This window comes from Lingula anatina, chromosome 6, assembly GCF_051362555.1.
Source record: "Lingula anatina isolate TDL-2025a chromosome 6, LinAna3.0, whole genome shotgun sequence".
NCBI classification, from domain to species: domain Eukaryota; kingdom Metazoa; phylum Brachiopoda; class Lingulata; order Lingulida; family Lingulidae; genus Lingula; species Lingula anatina.
Window position 1 is genome coordinate 15633293 of NC_141772.1, and position 13689 is coordinate 15646981.

A 13689-nucleotide genomic window follows, 5' to 3' on the forward strand; every position below is an offset into this window, starting at 1 on the left:
TTAATGGTCGCCTTATATCGCATGGGTTAAATATGAGCACCTAAAACTGACAGCAGCTCAAAATTAAATGTAGAAAAATAGTGGGAAATATATGTTATTAGCTAGAATGTATAAACATGTATAGGCCTATTCTTGGTATAAAACAGTTTGTTGGGGTTAGTGAGAATGCACTTCCACCAAACCATAGATGAATCTATACCAATTGTGACTTCATGACACTGGTTTGAGGAACCAAATATGATGTATGTGTGTACGTGCGCTGGAATGAAAATCAGCGATTGCCAGACGTGCTTTGAACTGCACGTGATCAGGACATTCAAGATGAAAGCCGGTAGTGACCAGATCGGTGGAAACTTCTTGGAGAAAAAGGTATCCCAGGACAGATCTGCTGGAAGCTGTTTGACAAAAAGTGTCTCCAAGACAGCTAAAAGTAGCAATCTCGCCGGGTGCTAAGGCACAAAAATTTGGATCTTGTGTCTATAAACTCAATATTTTCTCTCAGAAGATGCTGCTAAACGATCATTTTCTCAGAATTATAACGTCCTTCGTAAAATTGATTTGACTATCCTTAATTTTAAACATTTTGAATTAAAATCTAACTTGACCTTTAAGCTGTTAGGCAAATATACCACAAGATGAAGACGCTCAGTGCATTTCATTATAATTTCCGTAAACTTGCCTGACTCTTTATCAATTGTGTTAGAGAAGCGTCGCATTTCAGAATAACAAGACATTGACTAGGTTTGGTCGATCACACACACACAAATACACACACACACACACACACACACACACGCCAAGAGAGTGCATACATGTCACTGAGCAATATAACACCACTTATGCAACAATATGTACAAGTTAAAAAAACAGATATGTAATACTTTATTTTGGTCAGTATAAATTATCACTGTGTATGCCGTGGACTTTATTTTAAAAAATGTGTTGCACTGCGTTATAAAAAAAAATCCAACTTCCTTTGGTTTTTTTGACAAATAATTTCTATGGGACTTTTACAGCTCCAGTCGAGTATATTCGAATATATTTAAAATATAATCATTTAGGTCATTCCAATCCATAAACAATATTGTTAAACAGCGACATGGCATTAAACTGTTCGACGGAATCTGGCCATGCAAACACGTCACGTCACGTGGCTAGCACGTTGCTACCACATTATAACATCATAGCAACGTGCTTGCCACGTGATTCGAACATGACGTGTTTGCTGGGGGAGGGGGGGGGTAACAACTTCAAGATGGCAGTGCCCCAAGATTACTGGCTATATACAACATTGGTCAAAAATGTTGTCCCACCCCCAATTCCATGTGCTTTTATTCACAAATGATCACCACACAGGTGTAAATTGTTATTAACAGTGCTGTTTTAAACAATTCCATTCCCCCTCTTTTATATTTCGACGGGCACAACATAGCGTTAAGATGAAAGCGATGATGAATTGTGATGCAAAACTTTTGCCTGTGCGTTCTTAGAAGAGAAAATATTGCCCTTAATTCACGCACATGTTGTAGATGTATCTAGGATTATCAGTATGCCTCAGTTCAAAACAAAGAATAAAATATGTTGTTTGTAGCGCAAAAATTCTGATCACCATGGTAAAATCACCAATGTCAAATTACGCGCAATTACCCTTAAGAAAATTTGACCACGAGGTTTAAACTATAAAGTCGTCTGCATAATTTTACTGTACCAATTTTTATCAAAAAGTGTCACCTAACAGGTTAACTGTCCTTGACCTCGGTTATGTGCACCCCTGATGATCGAAACGACAATCAGGCGCTTCTTTACAAAACGTTAAGTTAAATTTCTTTATGCAAGTCCTTAAAATGCCAATGATGTTTTTTTTTTTAATATTTAAAAATTAGTGATTTTAATAGTTTTCTGCTACTGCGTGTGGATACTACATGTATATAATTTCTTTGACATCTGTACTCCCGGGGTGTTTCGATTTTTTTCCTTATCCCCTGACATGGAAAGGACGTTAAACGAAGACTGTCAGAAAATATCTTTGGATCCGCCCCTGCGTTTCATATGGCTGTACCTATAAGGGCAAATTCGCTGATGCATCAGCGTGTGTCTTGTATTATGTATCTTTGCTACATGCCAGACGTAACCTCCTGACATTCAGCTATCGCCATTATAATCATTATCTTTTTTACTTTGTGTTGTACGAATGGTCACAGGCTTCGCTTCTAAAGTGTGCGGTGAGGCGTCATGAAATAATCTAACACTGCAGCTTTTTTCATTATTCCCTGCTGCGGTCTATTATGCTGGTATATAATTTTCTGATATTTGTGTGTGTTGATTTCTTTCCCAATCCTGAACCTGAGGAAAAGGTTTGCATGAAAACGCTTGTAAAGACACATCTGTTCATGTGACACTTTGTATCACATTACATTCATTTACGGCCTGCCAGAGGTAATCTTACGTCCAGCATTACCACCATTATACTGGGTAGACTTACATGTAGTATATTATTATTGTGTATGCCACAGGCTACAGTTAATTTATTTTCTTCTTTCAACTTCAATTGGCCTTTCAACAAATTATAGCAATGAAACTTGTACAGCTCCAGTTAGATGTATCTATTTTAAGTATTATTATTTAGGTCATTCCAATCCAAAAACAATTTTGTAAAACTGCATTCTGTTCAACTGTTCAACGGAGAATGGGTGACTTGATAACAACTTGAAATAGACAGTGCCCCAGGGTAACTGTCTATTTATACACAGTCAACCCTCTTGTAACCATTCCATGGTCCTCAGCAGTTCGTTTCCAATACTACATGTACCGGCCTTTTGCTGTGCACGGTGATAACTCTTGGCTTAGTCGAGAATCTAGGATAATGCATTTCACTTCCTTGAAAATCACCCATGTGTGTGTGTGTGTCTGTGTGTGTGTGTTTGTGTGTGTGCGTGCGAACGTGCGTGCGCGCGTGTGTGTGTGTGTGTGTGGATAGATAGATAGATACATTTAAATAGATAGATTATAATGGAGAGTCGTGGGAAAATGACACATAATAGATATTACCAGTAACTTAGAGCGCACTATAACCAAATAAGGGAATGTTGACAGATAGGCAAGAATATTAGGTTATTAAAAAACCAGAGATGCATCGTGGTATTGGGGCTTAACATGAGAAGTTTAAAAGGAAAGTCTTATGAGTGTATAATCAGAATATACGAATTAATCTTTTTGACAACAAAAGGGTGTATCTCTCCTTGCTCTCTCAAAGTGGTTTAAAGACCCATCGCATGTCTTCCACATGGTCTTTTTGGAGAGCGGCTGTTGCCATAGTTAAAATTGTCATATTAGAATATAGGTGACTGACTACGGTTTATGCTCTGTGTCACTAAAATTCCTTTCGTTTCTTTTATAGAAACTGACGTTGGTTATTGTTAAGTGACTTCATCTGATGGGTTGTATTTGTGAACGTCGGTCTGCTGATAGGAAATATAAAGTAGATTTTGTCTTCGTCGGAGGACTAGCGAGGTTTTTAAATTTTGAGGTTTTTGCTTACCTCTTTGTTTCATTTTTTTTTTCTTTAATGACCTCATCCTCTACCACTTTATCATAGTCACGACGACGACGAGTTGGAGCTTTCAAATGTATGTTTATTCACAGACATACTTTTCATATAACAGTAAATACAAAAGTATTTATATCCAATTTCTCCTTACTGAGGCGCACGTTTGCTTGTTTTCTTTACATCACATTTTGTGTGACCACAAGATTCTTTCTTTTCTGATTTGTCATTTCACTATCCAATATGTTCTTATAAATCAATCTCTGTGAGCCTTGTTTTCAATTTAATGTCTAAAATATTATTCCCATTTCATCATACTTCCTAAAATATTTCTAAGCAGTTGGTACTTAAAGTTGAATAGTGTTTCAGTTTTTGGGATTTTGATCACACGATCTCAAGTTTTTTCTTCTAGTATTTTTGGAAAGATCAATGAATTACAATGCAAACGGGCGAAAGTTCAAATATAGTAGACGTTTTAATATTGATCAGAACTATTGCAAAATATATCGGATATATCAGGAAGTCATGAAAAGTCAGAATTCGCTTAAATGGACTATAAATTGCCGTTATAATTTTTTTAGATTTTCTTATGAAATACCCTGACAAAATGCAGCCAAATTAGTTTTCTTTATGCTTACTGAAATATAACTAGAAAGAGCAAACATAAGAAAGCAATAATTACAGAGGAAAGCAATGACAGAGGAACAGAATTCAAAATTGATGGTAGTCGTAGATTAGACCTCACGAACGCCTGTCCCCAACAAAACAACGTCTTACTCCAAGACCGTGCAAATGTTTTCTCGATTATGTTGCCGTTGATATCGTCGTCAGACAGCCTGCCCAGAGCTTTGTTTCGGGCAAATAAAACTTCGTCACAGCGCTCTTTCATGTTACTCTTAAAGTTGGACACCAAATCTTTTGTTAAAAATCTTGATGAAGTCATTGGACTTTCAGCTAGGTAGTCCGGTACCTTTCGCGCATGTCCCAAAATGAAGGCGTAATATACCGTAATCAAATCAGCCTTTGCTTGGGCCAGCTGCTTTGTCGGAAAGAGATTTCCTGTAGTGCTTTCTTCTAACTTCTTTAATAAGACCCTGGAGGTTTCTGGGATATTTTGCCGCGTCCTCTTTCCAAAACGGCTCAATTCGCTGGAACCTTCCATGTCGCAAAACACATTTAGTGCCTGGAAAATGAGAATTTCCGCAGCAGACGACCCAATGGCTGAGTCTAAACCCCACGCAATCATTCCCTGTATGTGCGGAGCAAAGACCTCCCTTGAAACGAAACTGTCGTGCATTATTTCATTGGCCTGCTTCAGGAGTGCCGAGAGGTGTCGCTTTGCAAGATACACCTTTTCTACCATGTGCTGTTCGACGTTATTCCGTTCGTCTGCGGTAGTGAACGTCTGAAGAAAGTCCATGTACTCTCCGACAGGAGTGAGGATGTGAGGAGCTTCACACTCGGCTTTTGCAATCATAAGCTTGAAGTTTGTTTCCTGATACGCTGTTTCGGGGTCGAAATTCCAGTTGAACTTCATCCCCACAGGCAATCCACTTTCGTCATAAATAGCGTTGCATACTATTAGTGAAAAATGGTTGCCACGATATGGGAGGCCAAAATAATCATTCACCTGTAAACAAAGAAAAGGAAAAAAGAACAAAACTACATCTAACACTCAAGATGTGCTAATAAATTAATATCCCTTATCACTTGTGTTGTTTCTGTCGGGAAGGGGGAAAGTAATACTGATATATATATATATATATTTGGAAAACTACCCTTTTACAACGGGGACAGCACAATGCATCTTTATATACTACGGTATTTGCAAGTAAGGAATAAAAAGCCTCTGTAAAGTTATATTAATTTTAACGCCTTATGATCCAGATTTTTTTTCGAATTGGCTCGGAATGGAGACCCAACATGTTCGTCCTTCACTTAAACTTTAGGCCCCAAATATCCCTAGTGTAAGAGATACTTTTCCAACCTTACTTTCTCTTTGAACAATGCGTAGTTTTACAAGGAGGATTTATTTTTAATATTTTCTAGCCATTTTGTTTTATTATCTCTACATTTCAACTGTTGAAAGAGGCTGAACCAAGACGAGTGATCATTGACCTATCGCTGATCACTGTATGTCCCATGCTAAACTCATGTTTTTTTTTAAAAATAACCTCACAATAGTTAGATGCCTGAACGACACCCGTCCATTGTAATCTAGGTAACTTATTAAAGATAATTTTGGGCTACCTCCCCGGGTCCATATCTTATAGACAATGAAAGTAACGGATCATTTGAATATCAATAGTGCATCTCTTAACCCCCATGCCAAGGTAGCCTCTCACCTCTTGGCTGGCAGTCAGTTGAGATGCACCCAGGATTGCCGTAATCTTAGACTTTTTTCATTAGATGCCTTTTTTTACCTTTTTAAAAGGGTCCCAGAGCCATTCAGGGAACTCAAGAGTGCTTCTTTCCCGTTCCAGACTCGTGGTCGGTACAGTGCCCCAACGATAGGCGTGTACCAGATAGCTCAGACAACACAGGTAGCCCGCCAGCATCGGGATACACTCCGTGTCAATCAGAGACCTCGTGACCTCGTCAACTTTCAATAAATCGACCTGAATGAATGAATAACTGGATATACATTTATGATGGAATATAGCAACAAGGCAGCAAAGCTGTCAAATGTACAGACGAAAACCAGGAAATAAAAACGCAGGAAATAGGATACTGTCAATTCTGATGAACTAATGTATTATGCTTACTGTAACTGCATAGCCAACATCAAATTCTTATTCTGCATAACATTGGATTAGGATGAAAGTAAAATGTGTATCAAGCATTAGACTAAGTTCCCATACCTAGATCAATCTAACAGGATCAATCCAACTCCAAGGGGTTTCTCACTAAATTGCTTTCAGTTTGAGAGTCTTAGGATTCTGGCATGCCAGTTTCAGTAGGCGTGACAGACAACTAAGCCACTTACATTGATTGCAATTTAGCAAGAATTCCCATGGAGATAGATCGATCCACAGTTAGCGTGATAGGGTCTGGAAATAGTTCCTAAGGTGTCAGGCTGATAAGAGTTAAACTTTGGAAATGCCAGAATGAGGTACAGTGAAAATTACACACAAAAAAAAAATTGCTTAAAATCATTACAAAAAAAAAAAAAATATATATATATATATATATATATATATATATATATATATATATATATATATATATAATTATTATTATTAATTTTTTTTTTGGCTGTATGTCAATCCTAAGAATCATTCTTGTAACTTAACGAAATACAGAAAATGTTACAAAGTAAGAGTACAGGGCTCCTGGCAGATGGGAGTGATAAGTCACAACTTGAAAATGCCAGTATAGCACTCTATAAACCTGCATTGCCTCCAAAACAGAAAACAATCACACTGGTTTTCAAACACAAGCTGCACTTCTGTCTTATGAAACTCGTAAGTAACATGGTTTTCCCTTAATCGCTATCCTGGCAGCAGTGTCCAAAATAGGGTTTTTTTCAACTTTCATGCAATTAAACATAATACACAATATTATAACAGGTTTACCGTCATTTTATCAACAAACAATATTGTTCAGAAGCAGAAAATGTCAAAACAACACTTTTACATATCTTATTAGTTCCATAATGAGACTGTTAACATGCCTAAGAATTAAATCTGAAGAAATAAAAATTATATACAAAAATACAGAAAATGCACAGCACTTCTGGTGGATGGGAGTAAAAAATCACATCTTGAAGATGCTAGTGTTTGAAAAATAATTTTAAAAATTTTTTAAATAAAATGTAAAAAATTCCAATAAAGCTGCTATTCAAACTTTTAATCTAGCTGTATTAACTTGATATTAATAACCCCACCAAGTTTGAGAAAAATAAAGCACTGTTATTCATCTATAGCATGTTGGCATAACACATTCTTTTTGTTGTAAATTTATTTGCAATGTTTAACACCATTTATCTGCACAATTATCACCAAATCCTAATTTTGTGACACAGTTAAGAGAGCTAAATCTATGGGACTTTACAGGGAAATCTCAAGGAGTGTTTTATGTAATCTCATTTAATGGCCAATTGAAAATTAATGAGTAGGCAAGTGACTTTATAGACCTTAATTTAATTAGTGATCACCCAAGGGACAATTTTACAGACTGCCATCCATACAGTACCATTATATAGCACAAAGGTGTTGCATACATGCTGAAAAAAGTGAAAAAACAGCATTACTTCCCTAAAAATGACCCGATCATGCTGATTTTCAAACTTGACCTGCGTATTATGCATATTCATCAGTTCTGTAAGTTTGAAACCAAAAGGTAAAATGGTTTTCCACTTATTGTGTTATCGGTGCTGCATATATGCTGAAAAAAGTGAAAAAAAAGCATAACTACCCTAAAAATGACCCGATCATGCTGATTTTCGAACTTGACCTGCGTAATATGAATATTCATTAGTTCTGCAAGTTTCAAGCCAAAAGGTAAAATGATTTTTCACTTATCATGTTATCAGTGTTGCATATATGGTGAAAAAAGTGAAAAACAGCATAACTTCCCTAAAAATGACCCGATCATGCTGATTTTTGAACTTGACCTGCGTATTATGAATATTCATCAGTTTTGTAAGTTTCAAGGGAAAAGGTAAAATGGTTTTCCACTTATCGTGTTATCGGTGCTGCATATATGCTGAAACAAGACAGCACTGTTCTGCAATGGGTTTACTTCCATTTTTAAAACACTTTTTTAACATAAAACAAAATAAACAGTTTTCTACCATTTGTATATGATCAACTAAGAAAATTGATGAGATGGGAAAAATATCAATAGAACAGTGTTAAATGTCCAATTTCCTCCATTCTGAGATAATGAATATAGTAGATGATAAAATCTGACAAACTGCAATGATATTTGTTTATTTCCATTTTTGACACTTTATAACATAATACACAATAACAAGTTTACCATCATTTTTACATAATCAACTAACAATGTTATTAAGATGCAGGAAATGTCAAACAAACACTTTAACGTATCTTATTAGTTCAATAATGAGACTGTTTTCATGCCTAACAATTATATCTGAGAAAATGTGAAAAAACAGCATAACTTCTAAAATAATGGCCTGATTATGCTGATTTTCGAACTCAACCTGCGTTTTAGTTTGACTACTCCTGTGAGTATAATGACAATTGGCCTATCTGTTTTTCTTATATTGTGTTATTAGCGTTGCATATATGTTGAAAGAAGTGAAAAAACAGCATAGCTTCCCTAAAAAAGGCCTGCGATGATCATGCTGATTTTCGAACTTCACCTGCGTATTATGAATATTCATCAGTTCTGTAAGTTTCAAGCCAAAAGGTAAAATGGTTCTCCATTTATGGTGTTATCGGTGCTGCATATATGCTGAAAAAAGAGAAAAAATAGCCTAAATTCACTAAAAATGACCCAATCACGCTGATTTTCGAACTTGACCTGCGTATTATGAATATTCATCAGTTACGAAGTTTCAAGCCAAAAGGTAAAATGGTTTTCCACTTATCGTGTTATCGGTGCTGCATATATGCTGAAAAAGTGAAAAAACAGCATAAATTCCCTATAAGTGACCCGATCATGCTGATTTTCGAACTTGACCTGCGTATTATAAATATTCATCAGTTCTGTAAGTTTCAAGCCAAAAGGTAAAATGGTTTTCCACTTATCGTGTTATCGGTGCTGCATATATGCTGAAAAAAGTGAAAAAACAGCATAAATTCCCTATAAGTGACCCGATCATGCTGATTTTCGAACTTGACCTGCGTTTTACGAATATTCATCAGGTCTGTAAGTTTCAAGCCAAAAGAAAAACAGTTTTCCACTTATCGTGTTATCGGTAAAAGTGCACGGCGACGACGGCGACGGCGACGGCGACGAATGACGCAGATGACGGCTATATGTACAGACATATCTGTGTCTGTACATAAAAAGAAAGAAAGCAAGCATGAAAGAAAGAAACATATAAAGAACGATGAGAGAAATTGGAAATCCAACTTTCAGTTATCTTCAGTTAAGGGAGACTAAATAGAAAATATATTGCCGCGTGTGTGTTTGGCACCCTGAGCTTCAGAGCTAACTTGACACTAACCTTTTCACTGTAGCCTATCTCCATCGTGTCAAGTAACCTCTGACCAGATTCGAGTGCCTCCGCCGCCCGCCAATCAAATTTAAAGCCCGCACTCAATGACTCATTGAACGATCTAGCCAATGAACGCGAACGAGTCAAAGCGCGCTTTGTTCAAATCCGGACCAATCAAAGATAAGGCTGAATATCAGGGACTTGCCGTAACCTGTGGGCAGCACGCAAAATACATCATCCCTCAGTAGATAATAATGCAGGGCATCATACTGCTCTGGTTTCAATTCCGATATACTCCATGCTTTCTTTGTGTACGGTTATGCACTCGGAACCACTCGGAACTACTCGGATGTCTCCGCACTCGACAATAACTATGTTGTTAGTATGGAGCTTGCGGAATCAGCCGAGGATTGCCGATTGACGATCAACCAATCAGCGTTTTCACCAAACTTTGGTGAAAAATTTTGAAACATGGATTCGATTGGCTTATATAAAATAGGTCAAACTATTTTCGTCAGAGGTTACTTGACACGATGGAGATAGGCTACAGTGAAAAGGTTAGTGTCAAGTTAGCTCTGAAGCTCAGGGTGGTGTTTGGGTATTTCTTTAAAAAACGCTTAGTACTTTGGAGTACTTTTAAAACGAAATTATGGTATCATCACCGTATTTTAAACAACAAGAAACTTATTACAGAGAAAGATAGAGAGAATCAAAACCTGAAATTTAAATTTAAACAAATTATACTGACCATACTTTGGGCATCTGGCATCCGTTTCCTGAATTTTTCTGGGCTGTTAACTGTTAAGCGTGTGTGATATGAGGGTGTGCAAGAAATTGAGATTGGAAAAAAGAAGGGGGTTATCAAGTAAAAAAATAGACGAATAACAGTGTAGATAAAATAGATGAGATAATGGTGTAGTTACATTTGTCCTTTCCTTCTGAAAATTCAGACCGATAGAAATATATAGCTTGAAAGCCCAAAAATGTCTGCGACGTGTTTGTTTGTATGTTTGCGTGTGTGAGAGAAAAATAAGAGAGTGAGCAAAAAAAAGAGAGATTCTGGAAACTGAGTTTCATATTTAAAAAATTATACTGACTCTGTTAAATTCCTCTGTCATCCATTCCCTGAACTTCTCTGAACTGTTGAGTGTGTGTAACCTCTCTGGCATTTCAAGGCAGACATCTTGATAGACTTGGAAACATGACGGCCAGTCGTAGAATTCTGGTCGAGGAGGGTAAACTCCACCAAATTTACCCAAAAAAGTTGGCAGGTACGCCGAGTAAGCACATGTTTGCTGTGTCGCCATTGCTTTTTTTTTCTAAAATATAAAGCCATCGAATTTATTATGGCAGGTTTCCATCTTGAAGAGCATCTTACGACATTTACGACATTTAAGACGTGATTTATGAAAGCATCAGAGCAACCCTTAGAACTTTTTAGAACTTATTAGAACTCTCACTCGACTGTTGAGCTGTTTGAAACTCCCAAGCTCAGAAAAGGAACATGCAGGCAACTGTCCTCACCATACCTTATTCACTGTGCCTCTATCTGTAAGCACCGCAGCCACAAAACCAAGATACTTTTGTGTAACTTTACTGCAATCGTCACGAGCGAGAAACTTGTGGGCGTTTCCCTTTCCTTGTGCTCTGCCAAGCAGATACGCATATACAAAGGCGAGACACCTTCGTAAGGACGAGACGTCCTTGCACATCAGTGTATTTGTACTCTGCAAAAGCAGACGCCCACTCACAAAGGCGAGACACCTTTGATGAGAAGGTCCGCAACAGGATTTGGATCTTGTAAAAACCATTCCGTTGACCACAGCATTGACCACCCCCTCTCCCACCCCTATTACCAGGACTCTGCAACTGACTAAGGTCACTGACCGAAAAGCGCTTTCTGCACCAGTGCACCCCTCCAGGTACCGGGCTGTACTTCCCTCGGGCATTTTTTTTTTTAGGTCAAACTCATACAGAGGTGAGACGCCTCTTATGACGCCATACTGAGGTGAGACGTCTCATACCACGCAAGCCACAGTATCCAATGTTCCTTGTCTTGCATGTCTTACTCTGTATATGGGGTGCGTCCTGTGGACAAGAGGCAGAACACTGGGAATTTACTTCTTACTAGCTGTTCTCCTCCACGAATTCTGACAACGCTTCACCTGCTTTTATCTGAGAACAGCATCATTGCCCAGTTATTGGCTGGTGTCCATTCCAGAGTTCCAGCATACCATCTGAATCGACGCAGACGGTTCCTGGCAGTGATCACTGGGCTCCTAACAGAAAATCTGCCAAAATAATGACGACTGTGCGGACGTCTTCTGGCGGTAAACATGCTGTGCCCTGTTCTTGTGATGTGTTGCAGTCAAGTTCCAAAATGTCATGAAACCTTGTCTACGAGGCAGGCATATAAATTTTCTCTCTTGTATGGGAGTGGTTTCCTTCGGTCGGCCTTACCCAGGTAGTTTTGCTCATGTACCTGTTTGGTTATGATGCTGTCTATCCCTCTGATTGGTTCTCATGGAAGTACTGAGCCTTCTGGCAATTCGGCGGCTTAAAATTCACTCCCATGTCAACCACGTGGTAAAAATATATACCTCTTCGGCGCCGCATATAAAAAAAAATGGTGTCGGAGTATTTCAATGAATATGCAACGTAGGTGTATATTTTACTACTCACATCCCCAATTTACACGATGATAGGTTCCCTAGTTTTTATGTAATAGGAAAATTAAAACTAATACGGGTACCTTTGTAGCAATGTACATAATTGAATTGCAGCAGGAGTGACACTTTTTTGGTAGAGAGCACAGCGGCTGTGCCAGTAAATTAAATGCAGCCTGGCCTTTTGAGTTCAAGACTCAAGTATTGCAATAGCAAAAAACTTAATGTTATCAGGTGCACAAGGTTGGTCACGCACTCTAGTTTCCCATGATCTTTTTATGTATGTCAAACGATTGCTTACAAAATGTCACTAATGACTTTTACATTATATTTGAGTAAATAAAAATTTATATTAATTGTTTGTCATACCCTCGTTGTTTTCAATTTCTTCCTTGAAATAAATTCATATTTAATGAAGTTGTTTTCCGTTACTGTTGTCTCTCTATGTAAAGCCATTGATGTTTATATATTTTTCAAACCAAAACACAAAAATACATTAAACGGGTATATATCACTGTGTACGTAAGGCTACATGTCTACTGTTACTGAGAATGTATCTTATTCACCTGGGCTCTGCTAAAAATTGGACTTTAATAAAGAATGCCACGCTTACTAATGGATTCTTGACAACGTATTCAACAGCTAGTTTCTCTGATCACTCCTCTGATTGCTACAATATAAAGATCAACTATGTCCTTAAATTACATGTACTTTGGTCTGCAGCCAAATGATGCAGCAATAAAATATCAACACTTTTAGTTCAGATTCTGTTATTTGTGTGTTTTATATCATAAACGATTCCTTCACGGGTCCGTGTGTGCTATAATTCTTCAGCAACCAGACTGCAATAAGGATCGTGGCACGAAAACATCCGCATTTTTCCGTGAAATTAATTCATTTCGTTGTTGGCACGCTATACTGGAAACGTCGCCATGGACGTATGCCAAAGATGGAATGTTAAGTACATGTACCGCAGTATACATCTACTCCCATGAGGAACACCACCTCGTTGTGGTCGCGAAGCAGGATTGGTTGATCACTTTCTCAATTCCCCAGCAAATAGGCCTATAGGTGGCATTAGTGAACAGCATGCCCTTTATCGTACACTTGCTACTGATTTGAATAATTATATGCAAGACTTAATAAGAAAATGTGAGTGGAATTTTGCAGTTGATTTCCAGAATCTGTATTTAAAAGAGCTTATACATTCAAAGGACATGTTGAAAAACCCAGTTAAACCACAAGAAGTGAGCAATATAACGGTGTTTGTTGTGATTGTTTCTTTTGCACATCTGGTGATTAAACATTTTGTTTCTGCAATGATACAACTGTACAATAGGTAAATG

The 13689-nt window shown here is 37.6% G+C and overlaps 1 protein-coding gene across 1 annotated transcript; it reads right to left on the reverse strand.

Moving 5' to 3' along the window:
- Positions 1-3690: 3690 nt before the first annotated feature.
- LOC147761240 (uncharacterized) lies at positions 3691-6136 on the reverse strand. Its single transcript, XM_087016160.1, has 2 exons — positions 5968-6136; positions 3691-5174 (listed from the first exon to the last, which is right to left on the reverse strand). The coding sequence occupies exons 1-2, from the start codon at positions 6100-6102 to the stop codon at positions 4179-4181; spliced, it is 1131 nt and encodes a 376-aa protein (XP_086872286.1). The 5' UTR covers positions 6103-6136; the 3' UTR covers positions 3691-4178.
- Between the last annotated feature and the right edge of the window lie 7553 nt (positions 6137-13689).